We start from the raw sequence: 19,593 nt of genomic DNA on the forward strand, positions 1-19,593 counted from the left end.
TGGATTACCACAGATAACACTGCTACTCCTACTGCTCTCTCCTCGTCTGCCCACGTGTTCTCGCACACCCCGAGAGCTTCTGGTCAGCGGGGTGGTGGCACTGGGATCCTCATCTCTCCCAAGTGGACATTCTCTCTTTCTCCCCTGACCTATCTGTCTATCGCCTCCTTTGAATTCCATGCTGTCACAGTTACCAGCCCTTTCAAGCTTAACATCCTTATCATTTATCGCCCTCCAGGTTCCCTTGGAGAGTTCATCAATGAGCTTGACGCCTTGATAAGTTCCTTTCCTGAGGATGGCTCACCTCTCACAGTTCTGGGTGACTTTAACCTCCCCACGTCTACCTTTGACTCATTCCTCTCTGCCTCCTTCTTTCCACTCCTCTCCTCTTTTGACCTCACCCTCTCACCTTCCCCCCCTACTCACAAGGCAGGCAATACGCTTGACCTCATCTTTACTAGATGCTGTTCTTCCACTAATCTCATTGCAACTCCCCTCCAAGTCTCCGACCACTACCTTGTATCCTTTTCCCTCTCGCTCTCATCCAACACTTCCCACACTGCCCCTACTCGGATGGTATCGCGCCGTCCCAACCTTCGCTCTCTCTCCCCCGCTACTCTCTCCTCTTCCATCCTATCATCTCTTCCCTCTGGTCAAACCTTCTCCAACCTATCTCCTGATTCTGCCTCCTCAACCCTCCTCTCCTCCCTTTCTGCATCCTTTGACTCTCTATGTCCCTATCCTCCAGGCCGGCTCGGTCCTCCCCTCCTGCTCCGTGGCTCGACGACTCATTGCGAGCTCACAGAACAGGGCTCCGGGCAGCCGAGCGGAAATGGAGGAAAACTCGCCTCCCTGCGGACCTGCCATCCTTTCACTCCCTCCTCTCTACATTCTCCTCTTCTGTCTCTGCTGCTAAAGCCACTTTCTACCACTCTAAATTCCAAGCATCTGCCTCTAACCCTAGGAAGCTCTTTGCCACCTTCTCCTCCCTCCTGAATCCTCCTCCCCCCCCCCCCCCCTCCTCCCTCTCTGCGGATGACTTCGTCAACCATTTTGAAAAGAAGGTCGACGACATCCGATCCTCGTTTGCTAAGTCAAACGACACCGCTGGTTCTGCTCACACTGCCCTACCCTGTGCTTTGACCTCTTTCTCCCCTCTCTCTCCAGATGAAATCTCGTGTCTTGTGACGGCCGGCCGCCCAACAACCTGCCCGCTTGACCCTATCCCCTCCTCTCTTCTCCAGACCATTTCCGGAGACCTTCTCCCTTACCTCACCTCGCTCATCAACTCATCCTTGACCGCTGGCTACGTCCCTTCCGTCTTCAAGAGAGCGAGAGTTGCACCCCTTCTGAAAAAACCTACACTCGATCCCTCCGATGTCAACAACTACAGACCAGTATCCCTTCTTTCTTTTCTCTCCAAAACTCTTGAACGTGCCGTCCTTGGCCAGCTCTCCTGCTATCTCTCTCAGAATGACCTTCTTGATCCAAATCAGTCAGGTTTCAAGACTAGTCATTCAACTGAGACTGCTCTTCTCTGTGTCACGGAGGCGCTCCGCGCTGCTAAAGCTAACTCTCTCTCCTCTGCTCTCATCCTTCTAGACCTATCGGCTGCCTTTGATACTGTGAACCATCAGATCCTCCTCTCCACCCTCTCCGAGTTGGGCATCTCCGGCGCGGCCCACGCTTGGATTGCGTCCTACCTGACAGGTCGCTCCTACCAGGTGGTGTGGCGAGAATCTGTCTCCGCACCACGTGCTCTCACCACTGGTGTCCCCCAGGGCTCTGTTCTAGGCCCTCTCCTATTCTCGCTATACACCAAGTCACTTGGCTCTGTCATATCCTCACATGGTCTCTCCTATCATTGCTATGCAGACGACACACAATTAATCTTCTCCTTTCCCCCTTCTGATAACCAGGTGGCGAATCGCATCTCTGCATGTCTGGCAGACATATCAGTGTGGATGACGGATCACCACCTCAAGCTGAACCTCGGCAAGACGGAGCTGCTCTTCCTCCCGGGGAAGGACTGCCCGTTCCATGATCTCGCCATCACGGTTGACAACTCCATTGTGTCCTCCTCCCAGAGTGCTAAGAACCTTGGCGTGATCCTGGACAACACCCTGTCGTTCTCAACTAACATCAAGGCGGTGACCCGTTCCTGTAGGTTCATGCTCTACAACATTCGCAGAGTACGACCCTGCCTCACACAGGAAGCGGCGCAGGTCCTAATCCAGGCACTTGTCATCTCCCGTCTGGATTACTGCAACTCGCTGTTGGCTGGGCTCCCTGCCTGTGCCATTAAACCCCTACAACTCATCCAGAACGCCGCAGCCCGTCTGGTGTTCAACCTTCCCAAGTTCTCTCACGTCACCCCGCTCCTCCGCTCTCTCCACTGGCTTCCAGTTGAAGCTCGCATCCGCTACAAGACCATGGTGCTTGCCTACGGAGCTGTGAGGGGAACGGCACCTCCGTACCTTCAGGCTCTGATCAGGCCCTACACCCAAACAAGGGCACTGCGTTCATCCACCTCTGGCCTGCTCGCCTCCCTACCTCTGAGGAAGTACAGTTCCCGCTCAGCCCAGTCAAAACTGTTCGCTGCTCTGGCACCCCAATGGTGGAACAAACTCCCTCACAACGCCAGGTCAGCGGAGTCAATCACCACCTTCCGGAGACACCTGAAACCCCACCTCTTTAAGGAATACCTAGGATAGGATAAAGTAATCCTTCTAACCCCCCCCCCTTAAAAGAGTTAGATGCACTATTGTAAAGTGGTTGTTCCACTGGATATCATAAGGTGAATGCACCAATTTGTAAGTCGCTCTGGATAAGAGCGTCTGCTAAATGACTTAAATGTAAATGTAAATATCTACTATAATCAACAACGATTTGTTAACTACACCCACACCGCACTTACGGGGATGGCTGAACAATTGGATGCCACCTCTCGAACCGCTAGACAAAATAGGCTAGCACTAGACATGATTCTGGCCAACTAGGGAGGTGTTTGTAAAATGTTTGGAGAACAATGTTGTACATTTATCCCTAACAATACCAGTCCTGATGGGAGCATTTCAAGAGCTCTGGGCGCGTTGGAGGTTATCTGTGGAGATGAAGGGTTTTGCAGGTGTGGAGGAGGGGGGACTGTTCTCCTGGCTGGGTGGCTGGTTTGGTAAGTACACTGCATTGATGGTTACTGGATTTCTGACCCTAATAGTTGTATTTCTTATATTAATGTGCTGTGCTGCATGTATTATCCCCTGTTTGAGGAAATCTTTTACAGATGTTGCGCACGCTGCAGTTATGATGCCACTGCTTGCTCACGGGGGGGGGGGGGGGGGGATGCTGAGACTGCCTTGACAGAGGAGGATCCATGGTTTGCTATAAAAGAATAAAAATAAAATTGCTTATTTTTTGTTTAATTCATTGCTTTTTGTTTCACAATATATCCTTGTAATCTTTTACCCTGTATGTTGTCCTACCTTATGTCAAGGTTTAAATTTCCTGGGTGGGAGGTAGCCAACCTAGTACCTGTTAGGTGTAGCAGGGTGGACTAGATGGTTTTTATTCTTTAAACAATAAAGGTGTGTGTCACGAACGTCGTAATCCTCCTCGTCCGAGGAGGAGTAAGGATCGGACCAAAACGCAGCGTGGTTTGAATACATACTTAATTTAATAAAGAAGAAACAAAGAACACTTGAAAAACGTACAAAACAACAAAACGAACGTGACGCTATATAACGAAAGTGCAGACACAAGCAACCAACGTATAGACATAGACAATAACCCACCACCTACAATACAAAACAGGCTACCTAAATATGGTTCCCAATCAGAGACAACGCAAAACACCTGCCTCTGATTGAGAACCATATCAGGCCAAACACAGAAATAGAAAAACCAGACATACAACATAGAATGCCCACACAGATCACACCCTGACCAACCAAAACATAAAACATACAAAGCAAACTATGGTCAGGGTGTGACAGTGTGTTTCTTTTAATCTTTGTATTCTGAGTGTGACACCCTAAAAGGGTGTCAAAAGGAGGAGTCGAAATGCAACTTAGCGTATATCATTTGTTTATTTTTTCTTTGTTGCTTAAAAAACAAAAATAATAATAACATTTATTAATTAATAATAAACTTTTTACTATTTTCATGAAATACTATTAACATATTACTATACTGTGACCGTTGAAGTAAAGTATAATGAGTGACACCCTAGAGGTGTCAAAAGGGGGACTCCTAAAAATCCCTATGTTATCTAATATGTTACTAGGGTAATGAGAACGTGTTCTGAATGGTCATTAAAGGTTTAAAGTTCCTGGGTTTATACAACAACATGCTATGTATGTATCGATCATTGAACTTGATGGTTTCTGTTTTAATTTACACCCCTTGTGGGTGTAAAAAGGGGGAATTGTGAGGATCTGTGTTTATTGCACTATAACCCAATACTACATCACGTGATTGAATATTAGCAACTGTTGGCCTGGGTGTCTGTGTGTGTGTGCTGGAAGTAACATCTGCTGGGAAGCTGTGGTTAGCCTTGAGCGAGAACAGTGTGCTTTCTATGCAGGTGCAAGTGGCTCAAACAATGTTACAGAGCTGTCTGACCTCAGTCTCCAGGGTGTGGGAGCGCGCCGGACACCAAGGAGCGCCAAGAGGCTGGGAACAGTCTGAGCGCCGGCGATAGGCTGAGCAAAGTTTAAACCACGCTCAGCCTCTACTGTGATAGGCCAACAGACGGGTTGGAACTACGTCTATCACGGTATAAGAACAGCTGTTTACTTACCTCCTGCCAGTTCTCTGTTCTATCCTGCGAGGTGATACAGAGAACCCGCATATACGAAAATTGCATTTACCATTTATCGCTTGAGTTTAATAAAAATACTTAAAGTATATTCGGTGACTCTGAATCACTTTTTGTCCTGATACCAGATTTGAATTGACGCAAATCCCTTATATTAGGCAGAGTGAAACAGTAAAAAGACAGCAGACGATACTGCGCGACAGCAGCTCCTTGCAGAACGAAGAGAGTGAGGAAATACATGCATTTTCATACAGAGCTAAAAAAACGGAGGGGAACACAGAACAGAGACAGACGTGGAGAATTACAATTACAATTACAGACAGCACCAGTAGCTAGTTCAAGTGTTTGTCGCAAATGTGGGAAATCCCCTTTCCACAGATGGAAAGATTGCCCAGCAAAGGATGCGGAATGCAGGAAATGTCACAGGAGAGGACACTTTTCAGCTGTCTGTCGATTTAAAGCAAATGCATGAGGTCTCAGAGGAGGTACAGCAGGACAGCATCTTTCTGGGAGAAGTAAAGGAAAACAATGCTGGCTGGCATTCAGACATTAAACTCAATGGGGAGATTGTGTCATTTAAACTAGACACTGGGGCAGCAGTGACAGCTATCCCAACTAGGCTGTATAGCTATAGCAGAGATGGCCCTGGGCCCTGTACGGGCCCAGTAATAAGATTTTACCAGTGGTAGGGCACTTGGTGATTAAACTGGAGAGTAAAGACAAAAGTGCCATCCAGCCTGTCTTCGTCATTGACTCTCTAGCCAGACCGTTGCTGGGGCTGCCAGCAATTGAAGCATTGCAACTCATTGAGAGAGTGAGCGAACTGGAGGACCCAGGTGAGGTTTTCAAAAAGAAATTCCCAAAAGTGTTTTCTGGTCTATTAAGGATAGAAGGTGACTACAAAATCCGCCTGAAAGAGGATGCTGTCCCCTATGCCCTTACCACCCCCCGCCGGGTGCCTATCCCTTTATTGGCCAGAGTAAAGGAAGAGTTGGGGAGGATGGAAGAAATTGGGGCGGTGTCTAAAATAGAGAGTCCCACAGACTGGTGTGCAGGGATGGTGGTGGTCCCAAAAGCCAATGGGGAAATAAGGATCTGTGTGGACATGACTAAATTGAATGAGGCACTCTGCAGAGAGAGACACATCTTACCATCACCATCTTACCATCACCATCTTACCATTACCACTGGCTCAGTTGGATGGCTCACAAGTCTTCACAAAGCTGGATGCCCGCTCAGGTTTCTGGCAGATACCGCTGTCATCAGAGAGTAGGGCACTCACAACGTTTATAACACCGTTTGGCCATTACTGTTTTAATGTTTTGCCATTTGGAATCGCTTCCGGTCCTGAGCATTTCCAAAGACGCATGTCCCAGCTGTTGGATGGGCTGAGTGGCGTCATAATCCACGCGGACGATGTGCTCGTGTGCGGAAGGGACAGAGCAGAACATGATGTAAGGCTCACAGCAGTTCTGACCCGGCTCCAGGAGACTGGCCTGACACTCAATGAAAAATGCACTTTTGCACAATCAGAGGTCTTGTTCTTGGGACACAAAATCAGTGCAGCTGGAATAGAGCCGGACCCAGAGAAGATCAGCGCCATCACAGATATGCCCAGACCCCAGAATGTGGCTGAAGTCAGGACCTTCTTAGGCATGGCCACATATGTGGGTAAGTTCCTCCCACAGTTCTCAGATACAACCAAACCTCTGAGAGACTTACTAGCCAAAGAGAATGACTGGTCATGGGGTAGTGTTTGACAAAATCAAAGGTGATCTGGCCTCACAGAGAGTGCTGGCCCAGTACCGTCCCCACGCTAAGACAAAAGTATCAGCAGATGCATCATCCTTTGGGCTAGGGGCGGTCCTCACACAGATGCAGGACAACATGGAGTGGCGTCCAATAGCATACATCTCCCGAAGCTTATCCGACACAGAGCAAAGATATGCTCAAGTGGAGAAGGAGGCGTTGGCTATCACATGGGCATGTGAAAGGCTCAGCCATTACCTTATTGGCCTGCAGTTTACGGCAGAGACTGACCACAAACCACTGTTGGCTCTGTTAGGGACAACTGGACGACTTGCCTCCCAGAGTTCTGCGCTTCCGCCTCAGATTACTGAGGTTCACCTACAAGATGGTGTATGTGCCAGGGAAGGCACTGATCACAGCAGATGCACTCTCCAGGGCCCCCAATTAAACGTCCATTATCAGAGGAGGAGCAATGTCTAGAGGGTGAGGTACAGGTGTCCATTAATGCAATAAGGGACAGTCTACCTGCATCTCAGACCAAACTGCAAAAGATTGCAGAGGAGCAACAACGAGACCACATCTGCCAACAGATAGTGCAGCAGTGCAAAAAGGGATGGCCCAGGCAGGAGGAACTGCCTCAACTGCTGAAACCCTATTGGGTGCACCAAAGTGACTTCCACTGTAATGGAGACCTTCTCATGAAAGGACAACGGATAGTTATCCCAGAGACTCTACAACCAGAAATGCTAGACAGAGTGCATGATGGACACATGGGGATAACCAAATGCATACTGAGGGCTCAACAGTCAGTGTGGTGGCTTGGTCTGAGTACTCAGATTGCCAAGTTGGTGGCCCAGTGTAAGGTCTGTACAAAATGTCAACCTTGTCATCCGGAGCCAATGATGGCAACGGAGCTGCCAAAACGGCCATGGCAAAAGGTAGGGACGGATATGTTCTATTGGAAAAATGACACTTATCTGCTAGTGGTAGATTACTACTCAAGATACATTGAAATAGCAAAGACACCTATAACCACATCAGCTGGTGTTATCAATGGATCAATGGATTAAAGTCATTTTTCCAGGCAAGGGGTCGCTGAGGTCCTGGTTACAGATAACGCTCTCCAGTTCTCTGCGAGCTCCTTTTCTGCTTTTGCCGCAGAATATGACTTCATACATGTGACCAGTAGCTCCTACCATGCACAGAGTAATGGTGAGGCAGAGAGAGCTGTGAAAACAGTCAAGGGACTGCTGAAAAAGAACAAGGATCCATACAGGGCTCTGTTAGCTTACAGAGTTACACCACTGCATCATGGGCCGTCGCCTGCCGAGCTCCTGATGGGCAGGAGGCTGCGTTCCCCATTGCCTGTCTCGCCGGCTCAGCTTAAACCCCGATGGCCTAACAGGAAGGCCTTCGCTGAGAGGGACAAACGGCGGAAACAAACGCAAACTGGAGACTTTAATCGGAGACACCGTGCTAAGGAGAGGCTAGAGCTGACCGAAGGTCAACGTGTGTGGATTACAAACTCAAAGACACCAGCAATAGTGCTGAGGAAAGCGGATGCCCCACGCTCCTATGTGGTGGACACAGGCTCAGAAGAGGTACGAAGGAACAAAACACACCTCAGAGCTCTTCCAGATCTACCAGCCACACAGACTGAGGCCACAGAAAATGCACAAAAAGAGGGTGAAGGAGAGAGAATGCTCACAGAGCCACAAGCTCTCCCAAAAATGGATGTGAAGCCACCAGAGTGGCTGAAAGACTATGTTACGTGAAGAGAAAACATACTGTTGGGGACCATACCCAGCAAAAAGAGACTGTACCTAAGTTAATGTTCATACTGTGTGATTTAATGCTTTCATGCTGTTTCAGGATGGGAAGTAGCATGTTAGAGAAAAATACTGGTTTCCAAATTGCATTTCAGCATTTCAGTTATGCTTCAGTGGTTATGCATGTTGAGTTCTTGTTCATGGGAGAGGGGAAGATGTAGTAGGATGTCCCTTGGGGGTATCCGTACCTATGTAGGACATGCGAGGGTTAGGTTAATAAACAGGCTGGAGCTAGAACCTCGTTGTCGCGCGTCCTTATTTTAGATCATACTACAATTCTACTGACAATGTTTGTCTATAGAGATTGCATAGCTGTGTGCTTGATTTTATACACCTGTCAGCAACGGGTGTGGCTGAAATACCCCTCCAAATTTGTGAATTTGGCTGTCTCTGGAAGCAACGTCAGCACAAGAACTGTTTCATGAAATGGTTTCTATGGTCGAGAAGCAACACACAAGCCTAAGATCACCATGCGCAATGGCTGGAGTGGTGTAAAGAGTGGCGCAAAGCTCGCCACCATTTGACTCTGGAGCAGTGGAAACGCATTCTCTGGAGTGATGAATCATGCATGGTGGGGGAGGAATAATGGTCTGGGGCTGTTTCTGGTTCGGGCTAGGCCCCTTAGTTCTAGTGAAGGGAAATCTTAAAGCTACAGCATTCAATGACATTCTCTGGGACGCATCTTGACAAACTTAGATTAAAATAGTTGGTTAGGGTGCTCTTTCACACTGATTTATGAGATCATCAGCAATCAGGAACAACTCATGATCATTCAGTATATGTAATAAAAACATGGAATTGGATTAGTGATGTACTTATCACCAGTCACTTTAAGAGCAGTTTTCCCCCAGTGCTGTGCATAGCCTATATTGTATACCATGCACGCCAGCGGTCGCCGCTAGTGATTTCCATAAGGTTGGGAAAAGTTTATATATTTCACCGCCTCCCACCGTCCCCTGCCCTCTCTGCGTTCCTTCCATTGAAATTAATGGGAAGCGGTGTTTCACCGCGCGGCCTCGTGTATCATAAGGGTAGACTTTTGAGGTTAATTATACTTTTATATTACGTGAGGGACATTTATTTTGAAAATGTCCGAAATTCAGAGACCCGGAAGTACCGTTTTAGTGTTGCTGGCTGACGCTGATTAAGCAGACCCTCTTACTTTTATTGTGTGGATTTCGTCAACGTAGCCTACGTTCTTATTAACCGGTGAAGTAAGTAACAGTCCTTTGATAAAATCTTGCCGCCTTTATGAAGGTGAATCATGCATAGGTCTACAGTTCATCGCTATGGGTTTCTAGTTGCTGCAACTTCGTGAGCAGTGCCGCACGGACTTTCTACTTTCCTGCACGTGTAAACTTGTCTACTCGCACCAGAATTATGTAACTACACAGAGCGGTTTTCTATGTCAGCATGTCTCTGACTTGTCATTGTTGAATAATTAAGTGTAGGTAAATGTGGACACGAATTTTGAAGCGAATGTGACTCGTAGCCAATTTTGTTCTGTCGTCAATCATTTTTCACAGGTTAAAGGCAGGACAAATGGGATGTCAATCCCACCATCTTTACCAATGTTCGGTTGTTTCTGTCTTGTCTTTTCTACAGGTGTTCGTCCACCATGGTTGGGACTTTCCCGTTGCTGTCAGTGCAGCCAACGCGGGGGCTCATGGATGAGAAGATCCAGGTAGTTGTGAGGAATTTACCTTCAGCGCTCTCGGTGACACTACACTCCATTCATCGCTCTGAGGATAAGGACCTTTGGGAGGCGTTCGGCCATTACACCAGCGACGGCCAAGGCACGGTGACAGGTAGATTTGTGACCGCCGACCGGGCTTACAGACCGTGTTCTTGGATGTAGCCTTGGCCTAACTTCTGTATGAAATCCCATATATACTCTTGTTTAATTCATTTACACTTGTCCCGGTGGTCGCCAATAAGATCATCATGCGCTGAAACATGAGCAATACACAGAAGTATATATGTTTTTTAAACATGCATATTTAGTTAAAATAAATTCATGTTAGCAGGTAATATTAACTAGGGAAATTGTGTCACTTCTCTTGCGTTCAGTGCAAGCAGCGTCAGGGTATATGCAGCAGTTTGGGCTGCCTGGCTCTTTGCGAACTGTGTGAAGACCGTTTCTTCCTAACAGACCGTAATTAATTTGCCAGAATTGTACATGTAACACCAATATTTAGACTTAGGTTTGCCACACGTTCGATAAATTACGGAACGGTTCCGTATTTCACTGAAAGAATAAATGTTTTGTTTTCGAAATGATAGTTTCCGGATTTTACCTATTATAATGACCTAAGGTTCGTATTTCTGTGTGTTTCTTATATTGTAATTAAGTCTATGATTTGATAGAGCAGTCTGACTGAGCGGTGGTAAATATTCATTCAAACAGCACTTTACTGCGTTTCCCAGCAGCTCTTAGCAACACTTGAAGCACAGCTCTGTTTGACTTCAAGCCTATCAACTCCCGAGATTAGGCTGGCAATACTGAAGTGCCTATAAGAACATCCAATAGGCAAAGGTATATGAAATACAAATTGTATAGAGAGAAATAGTCAATGTGTTATAATTCCTATAATAACTACAATCTAAAACGTATTAACTGGGAATATTGAAGACTCATGTTAAAAGGAACCACTAGCTTTCATATGTTTTCATGTTCTGAGCAAGAAACTTAAACGTTAGCTTTTTTACATGGCACATATTGCACTTTTACTTCTCCAACACTGTTTTTGCATTATTTAAACCAAATTGAACATGTTTTATTATTTATTTGAGACTAAATTGATTTATTTATGTATTATATTAAGTTAAAATAAGTGTTCATTCAGTATTGTTATAATTGTCATTATTACAAATATATAAAATCGGAAGATTAATCAGTATCAGCTTTTTTTGGTCCTCCAATAATCGGTATCGGCGCTAAAAAATCATAATCAGTCAACCTCTACAACTGACTTCTCTGAAAAAATTAGCTCCGAGTAGAATTTTTTTTGTTTTGAATGGTCATCCATCTCTGAAGTCCAAGTCAGGAACTCGAGCCTCTCTCTTTTTTGTTGTTTATGTAGTTGCTAAGGATGCCAGTCTTGGAGGAACATATGAAGGAGCAGAGCCCATGGGTCTACTGTGGAGCATGCAGCCTGTTCCAGGTAGTCGGACAGGCCTCAGGTAACACACCAATGCGTCTCAATATTTGGGGTCAATTTTACATAGGAAAAACACAATTTAGGGTGACCAGGCCCGTCTGGACAAGTCAAATAAACTTTCTCTGTCTCTCAGGTTGAGAAAGATGGATGTCCTCACTCCTATGGTGGTACACATCTCTGTGTACAGTGGGCACATGACTGAGGGCTTCAGCAAGCAGTCTCCCCTAGCAACCGTTGTCACAGAACGATGGTACATGGCACCGGGTGTGTGCAGAATTGACATCAGGGAACATGGAGTCCGAGGGACCCTCTTTTTACCCCCAGGTCCCGGACCCTTCCCTGGGGTGTTGGATATGTGGGGAGGGGGTGGGGGGCTAGTGGAGTACCGCTCCGGCCTCCTGGCGTCACACGGTTTTGTTTCCATGGCGCTAGAGTACCTTTCCCATGACAAGAACAGAACCTCAGACATCGAATCAAAAACCTACTTTGAGGTGATTCTCATACTGTGTGTGTGCCTACAAGCTTGTGCATGTCTTAATGTTCAGAAATGGCCCTGAGAGGGCAGAGTCCTCCTGTGACCATTTACCCAGACTCACTGTTATATTACATCACCTCACGTTATATTACATCACATTGCATCTGCTAGATTGGATCCTACGTTGTATCCTTATCACTTGAACTCTATCTCTCTGTTATGTAGAAAGCATTCAGGATTGTGAAGGAGCACCCTCTGGTGATGAAGGACAGAGTTGCTCTGTTTGGTCTCTCCTTTGGGGCGTCAGTCGCCCTGAACTTGGCAGCCTACTCCAAAGACATCAGCGTGAGTCTCCCTCCCACTCTCCTCTTTTTCCTCCAGATTGGAGCTGAATGTACAGTGCCTTCGCAAAGTATTCAGACCCCTTGACTTTTTCCACATTTTGTTACGTGACAGCCTTATTCTAAAATTGTTAAAATAAAATACTCAACAATCTACACACAATACCCCATAATGACAGCGAAAACAGTATTTTGTTTTTGTTTTTTTTGTGCTAATTTATAAAATATAAAACAGAAATACCTAAGTATTCAGATCCTTTGCTATGATCCTCGAAATTGAGCACAGGTGCATCCTGTTTCCATTGATCATCCTTGATGTTTCTACAACTTCATTGGAGTCCACCTGTGGTAAATTCAATTGATTGGACATGATTTGGAAAGGCACACACCTGTCTATATAAGGTCCAACAGTTGACAGTGCATGTCAGAGAAAAAACGAATCCATGAGGTCGAAGGAATTGTCCGTAGAGCTCCGAGACATGATTGTGTCGAGGCACAGATCTGGGGAAGGTTACCCAAAACAAAATCTGCAGCATTTGAAGGTCCCCAAGAACACATTGGCCTCATCATTCTTAAATGGAAGAAGTTTGGAGACACCAAGACTCTTCCTAGAGCTGGCCGCCCGGCCAAACTGAGCAGTTGGGGGAGAAGGGCCTTGGTCAGGGAGGTGACCAAGAACTCGAAGGTCACTCTTACAGAGCTCCAGAGTTTCTATGTGGAGATGGGAGAACCTTCCAGAAGGACAACCTCCACCAATCAGGCCTTTATGGTACAGTGGCCAGATGGAAGCCACTCCTTAGTAAAAGGCACATGACAGCCTGCTTGGAGTTTGCCAAAAGGCATCTAAAGACTCTCAGACCATGAGAAACAAGATTCTCTGGTCTGATGAACGGAGCAAAGTACAGGAGATCCTTGATGAAAACCTGATCCAGAGTGCTCAGGACCTCCGACTGGGGGCGATGGTACACCTTCCAACAGGACAACGACCCCAAACACACATTTAAGACAACTCAGGAGTGGTTTCGGGACAAGTCTCTTAATGTTCTTGAGTGGCCCAGTCAGAGCCCGGACTTGAACCTGATCGAACATCTCTGGAGAGACTTGAAAACCGCTGTGCAGCAACGCTCGCCATCCAACCTGACAGAGCTTGACAGGATCTGCAGAGAAGAATGGGAGAAACAACCCAAATACAGGTGTGTCAAGCTTGTAGCGTCATACCCAAGAAGACTCAAGGCTGTAATCGCTGCCAAAGGTGCTTCAACAAAGTACTGAGTAAAGGGTCTGAATACTTAGGTAAAAGTTTTTATAATTTTTTTTATTTAAACGTTTTTATTTTTAATAAATTGGCAAACATTTCTAAACCTGTTTTTGCTTTATAATTTGGGGTTAATGTTTGTAGATTCATGAGGATAATAGTTTTTTTTGTAGAATAAGGCTGTAACCTAACAAAATGTGGATAAATTCAAGGGGTCTGAATACTTTCTGAAAGGCACTGTATATAGTGTGAATTCAGATTCAGAAATCTTTGTCCCAACACTGACCATGTGTATATGCATATGAGTTTGTTTAGTGTGTAACAATAAATACTGTGTGTATTCCAGCCCAGATGCTGTGTGTGTATCAGTGGGAGTCACGTCTACCCAGTCAACAAGTCCATCCCCGACGTGATTATGAAGATGAGCGAGTGAGTGACAACCACCATTTGTGAATGAAAAATAAACACATTTGTTTGAAGTGACGCTGTCAAGTACCGTGATTATGAAGCTTGTGACCTACAGCTCAAATGATGAAATATAGACTAAAACAATTTTATTGCCAGGCACGGGTATAAGACCCGATTTGATGAAGAGGGCCATGTGGTCTGGAGAGACATCATTCTGCCCATCCCAACCGACCTTGGAGAGAAAGTGGATGTAAGTCAACACACACACACACACAGACAGTGTGTTTGTTTACTCATTGCCGTGTCTTCTGACAGATGGGGAGGATAAAGTGTCCATTGATGTTGGTCGTCGGGGAGGATGATCAGAACTGGGCCACAGTGGAGTCTGCCAAGGACGTGGGTACACACACAAACATGATTACAAGCTTCTTATGGAATCAATAATTGTGATTGATGCTGAATGTGACCTCTGACCTGCAGATGACCCAGATGATGCGTGCAGCGGGTAACGAGCACCTACTGACCATTATACAATACCCTGATGCTGGACACCTCATTGAGCCGCCCTACACACCCCACTTCAGAGCCAGCAACTTCATAGTGCCTCAAACACGACAGAAAGGTACTGTACACACAACCCACACCTATAGTATACACAACTGAACTGTATAACCAATTCTTTACTCAAAAATTAACTTTGTGTTGCAGTGATCATGTTGTGGGGAGGGTACACCAAGCCGCATGCCGTGGCTCAGGAAGACTGTTGGGAAAGGAGCCTTAGCTTCCTACGGCAACACCTCTACCCCAGCCCTGACTCTGTCCCAAAGGCCAAGCTGTGATGTCACACACGAGGAGCATCAAGGACCTAGTATGATTGACTAAGCTATAACTTTATATAATATTTTATATGTTAATGTATTTAATTTGTTACGACTGAATGCTTGAATGACAGAGTCATCAGACCAGTGGACACAGCTGTACAACATAAATTGAGGGCTGATGAGGAGTGTCCACAGTAGTGGGTCAGAGTCTCTCATTCACTGAACTGCATGAGTTTCAACCTGCCAATAGTGGTAACACCTGCGCCTGAAACCTAACTGCCATAGTACACAGATGATTGATTCTATTTTTTGATTCATGAGGAAATAATAGGAAATGTCTATGATGTTTATAATAAATCAGAGGAGTGTGAACAATATGTTATTGAGAGCACGAGAGAGCTATTTGGTATGTCTCTTGCAGTTCTTCAATATTCCACACGAGGGTGATGTATGCACATATAGTTGTGGTCAATTGATGAGTCTTGGGGCTGTATTCCAAATATCTCAAGAGGAGGAGTGTTGATCTTGTTTAAGGATCCCCCTGTCCATTTAATCTTATTATGATCTGAAAGCCAGAACTGATTCTAGATCAGCACAGCGATGTTGCAGTCTAAACCAGGTTTTCCAAAACTCGTGCCCTGGGTGCATGTTTTGGTTTTTGACCGAGCACTACACAGCTGTTTTCAAATAACCAACTCATCAAGCTTAGATTATTTAAATCAGCTGTGTAGTGCTAGGGTAAGAACCCAAAACGTGCACCCAGGTGGGGCCCCACGACTGAGTTTGGAAAATCCTGGTCTAAATTTTAAAATAAACCCCATTGAACTTGATGAATAGGGTGTTTATAAAACGAATAAACACGTCTTGATTTTACCATTTAAAATTCTGACAATCCAGGCAAATTACTTCAGCACTGAGGAGGGAATCATCTTTAACTTTCAGTGTTCAGGGATATGCTGTGTCTATTTTCCTGAGGGGTAACTATGGTCCACCTGTCTCTGCCATTTGCCATAACTGTCCAACTCAATGACAAGCATGTCCAGGGTTTAGCCCAATAGGGGATTGAATCTGACAGAATAGGATTTTTCAGCAATCGCCCATCTGTGCCCAACTGCTAAATAGGCACTCCACTACAAACACAGAAAATGGCCCCTGTGTGTGTCCCTCTGCCAGACAAAGACGGATGTGGAGTTCTGTGTTTGACATGGTAAAGTACCCATCTCTCCTTCGGAGGTTAGTCAGAAGAACAGTGAAGTTGATCGTGTGAAACATGCAGGTAATGTATGTGCAGCAGTGCATTCCAGAGCTACACCTATGTCTGTCTGACCTACAGACCGACTAATATGTTCTTATGATCTCAGTAGCCTAAACAAGCATACTGACCATAACTTTGATTTGACAACACACCTAGAGCAGTCTTGACTTATCGCGAGATTAAAAGTAAAGTAATTTACTTGTACTATTCAATCAAAGAAAGTCCTGGCTGAATGTGGTGCGCTTATCTTCGTTAGCACGCTGCGCTGCATACCCAGGCCTGAGGGTTGGGACTCGGGAACGCGTGGGATGTACAGTTGGGGGCTCGCCAGGACCTCCTAGAACATAGTTACACAGACACACTCACGCACACAACTGCTTCAGGACTTGCCGACAACAACCCGAGGGATAATTATCCATGTTTAATACTCGAAAATGTTGATATTGCACATCGCATCACTTTTGAGTAAGTATTGTTTTTACACGAACTGTTTAGTTTTTTCCTACTGCGCAGGTAGCTAGCTAAAGAATTATCAATGCATTTGAGGAGTAGCCTAAAGCCAATTATTGGCTTGAGGAAAAGTCAAATGTGAAGAGATCCAATAGAGGATTTTATTTTCTGTTGCCGTCAAAGTGTAATTCCAATGTTACTTTTCACTCACTTATTCAGGACCAGGACCTTTTAATGAGGGAACTGTAAGCCATTATTTAAACATCTAAAATGTGTTCAACAGTTTATACATGTCAGATGTCTCAGTCCGCTATGCTTGTTTAAATATGTTTTGGGCACATTATTTTCAACTAGCTATCGTTTACAAAAGCTGTTTTGTACAGTCAATAACGGTTTCCCACAGTCACTGTTGTTCCCGAACACAACAGCCTGTTTTCATAAACAGTCCCGCCACAGGGATCGATTGGAAAGCGAGTCCATGTGATTTCAATTAAATTAACCGGAAGCCTATCTTGTGACCGTTATGTTTTTATACCCAGTGATGCATTAGACTAAAGGGAGCCTGTGATAGCAATGGAGAGACACTCCTCTTAAGTCTAAAATAAAAATATTTGTACAGATTTTTAACCTTGGGATAGTTTAGTTATATAGCATAATAGTTGCATGGAGAGTTATACTCCAGACATGTTTTGCTCGCCCGTGCAGCATCATCAGCTACACTCAACGCTCTTTCTGTCCGGCAGCCCTCTGGTGTCGGTCCTTTGCGCAGCTGCCGGAGTTTGGGGATGTGTGCCCTGAGGGGAGCTGCTACCCCGCCACTGGGGACCTTCTGATCGGGCGTGCGCACCAGCTCACCGCCTCCTCCACCTGCGGCATTGAGAAGCCTGAACGCTTTTGCATTGTTGGTCACCTGGAGGTAAGACACCTCACACCCGGGGCACAGATAGGTGTACTTACTACACCTAGACAGGGTGGGCATAAGCAGTTGCTTAGGGTCCCCAGCCGCTAGGGGGCCGACATAAGCGGTTGCGTATTTATGAACTCTGGTTCTCAACTGTTGAGAGTTTGAATAGTGGAATACACAAGGTGCAATTTCAAATTTGGTTGTGCAACAGCAGTTTTAACTGACAGTCACTCAATTAGCCCCTTTCAGCAACCATTTTTTAGATTGGTAAATTAGTCTAGCCAGCTAATTTAACTTGTAGTAGGGGAGAGCTGGGATGAAAGTAACGCACCCATTTTCTCAGATAACACAGAAGCTAGAATTAAGTAGTGAAGTCAGCACATTCCTAATGCGGAGAACGAGCTCCCCGCAAAAACAACTACCCAGTCCAGCCATGTTTCCCTTAGTTATCAAAAAAAAGTTTTTTAGCGCAATGTAAGTAAAAACACGGACCTGTACGTTTTTTGGGGGGGTTGTATGGTTGTTTAAGGTTCCACATGTCATTTTCGTAACCCATCTAGTGACTAAATCCCAGCAGACTGTAGGTTTCAAGTATCATGCTAGATAGTCTTGGGTGTTAGCCTGGGTGCAGTTATAAAAGCAGAGACGGATGTGACGAAATAAAATAAAACGTTTAAACACAGGCCATTGTCTCCTCTAGTTCATATTGCTTTTATAATGTTTGCAAAATATCAACATGTGACTGAAGGTTTGAAAATGATATATGACATTAGTATTATGCCTTAATCAATTGAATTGTACGATCAGCTTCTCACGTAAGCTTTTATGGACAGGTTAGTGGATAAAAATATATATCTTTATGATTCTGGGGGTCAATTACCTTGTGTCAAGCCATGGAAATGTGATTAGCATGATGAGTTTGCCATTTGTGAAGAGAATAAAAACATTTATTCTATCAAGACATGAGTGCGCATGACAAGGACAGCTGGAGTGCACCTGATTGGTAGGGCTACGCATGAATAGTCATTGAAAATTGTGAAAAACATCTACTACATCCCCATTAAAGTGAGATGAGAAAATTATGGTTAACATACAATGCATTCAGAAAGTATTCAGACCCCTTGACCTTTTCCACATTTTGTTACCTTACATCCTTATTCTAAAATGGATTTAAAAAATGTTTTCCCTCATCAGTCTACACACAATACCCCATTATGACAAAGCGAAAACAGGTTTTTAGAAATTTAGCAAATAAAAAACCCCAAACAAAACAGAAATTGCTTATTTACATAAGTATTCAGACCCTTTGCTATGAGACTTGAAATTGAGCTCAGGTGCATTCTGTTTCCATTGATCATCATTTCTACAACTTCATTGCAGTCCACCTGTGTTAAATTCAATTGATTGGACATGATTTGGAAAGGCACACACCTGTCTATATAAGGTCCCACAGTTGACAGTGCATGTCAGAACAAAAACCAAGCCATGAGGTCGAAGGAATTGCATTTTGAGGAGGCACAGATCTGGGGAAGGGTACCAAAACATTTCTACAGCATTGAAGGTCCCCAAGAACAGAGTGGCCTCATCATTCTTAAATGGGAGAATTTTGGAACCACCAAGACTCTTCCTAGAGCCGGCCACCCCTACCAAACTGAGCAATCGAGGGAGAAGGGTCTTGGTCAGGGAGGTGACCAAGATCCCGATGGTCACTCTGACAAAGCTCCAGAGTTCCTCTGTGGAGATGGGAGAACCTTCCAGAAGGACAACCATCTCTCTGCAACACTCCACCAATCAGGCCTTTATGGTAGAGTGGCCAGAAGGCAGTCACTCCAGCTTAGAGTTTGCCAAAAGGAATCTAAAGGACTCTTAGACCATGAGAAACAAGATTCTCTGGTCTGATGAAACCAAGATTAAACTCTTTGGCCTGAATGCCAAGCGTCACGTCTGGAAGAAACCTGGCACCATCCTTACGTTGAAGCATGGTGGTGGCAGCATCATGCTGTGGGGATGTTTTTCAGCGGCAGGGACTGGGAGACTAGTCAGGATCGAGGGAAAGATGAACGGAGCAAAGAACAGAGAGATCTTTGATTAGAACCTGCTCAGGACCTCAGACTTGGACAAAGGTTCAC

The 19,593-nt window shown here is 45.3% G+C and overlaps 2 protein-coding genes across 3 annotated transcripts in view; both read left to right on the forward strand.

Annotated features, from left to right (window-relative positions):
- Positions 1 to 9,357: 9,357 nt before the first annotated feature.
- LOC139565986 (acyl-coenzyme A thioesterase 5-like) lies at positions 9,358 to 15,257 on the forward strand. Of its 2 annotated transcripts, none has more exons than XM_071386762.1 (10): positions 9,358 to 9,608; positions 10,000 to 10,202; positions 11,478 to 11,577; positions 11,689 to 12,046; positions 12,256 to 12,375; positions 13,973 to 14,055; positions 14,191 to 14,284; positions 14,350 to 14,430; positions 14,515 to 14,656; positions 14,743 to 15,257. In XM_071386762.1, exons 2-10 carry the CDS (start codon positions 10,013 to 10,015, stop codon positions 14,871 to 14,873), a joined length of 1,299 nt encoding a protein of 432 aa, XP_071242863.1. In that variant the 5' UTR covers positions 9,358 to 9,608; positions 10,000 to 10,012; the 3' UTR covers positions 14,874 to 15,257. The 2 variants fall into 2 exon arrangements, with proteins under 2 accessions (XP_071242863.1, XP_071242862.1); XM_071386761.1 differs by lacking the exon at positions 9,358 to 9,608 and adding an exon at positions 9,615 to 9,776.
- Positions 15,258 to 16,402: 1,145 nt separating this feature from the next.
- LOC139565985 (laminin subunit beta-1-like) overlaps positions 16,403 to 19,593 on the forward strand; it is a 39,461-nt gene continuing 36,270 nt past the window's right edge. Inside the window, exons 1-2 of the mRNA XM_071386760.1 lie at positions 16,403 to 16,575; positions 17,304 to 17,476. Coding sequence (XP_071242861.1) covers positions 16,545 to 16,575; positions 17,304 to 17,476 — 204 coding nt within the window. The 5' untranslated portion in view covers positions 16,403 to 16,544. The remainder of the gene's footprint in view (positions 16,576 to 17,303; positions 17,477 to 19,593) is intronic.

This window comes from Salvelinus alpinus, chromosome 37, assembly GCF_045679555.1.
Source record: "Salvelinus alpinus chromosome 37, SLU_Salpinus.1, whole genome shotgun sequence".
Taxonomy (NCBI): domain Eukaryota; kingdom Metazoa; phylum Chordata; class Actinopteri; order Salmoniformes; family Salmonidae; genus Salvelinus; species Salvelinus alpinus.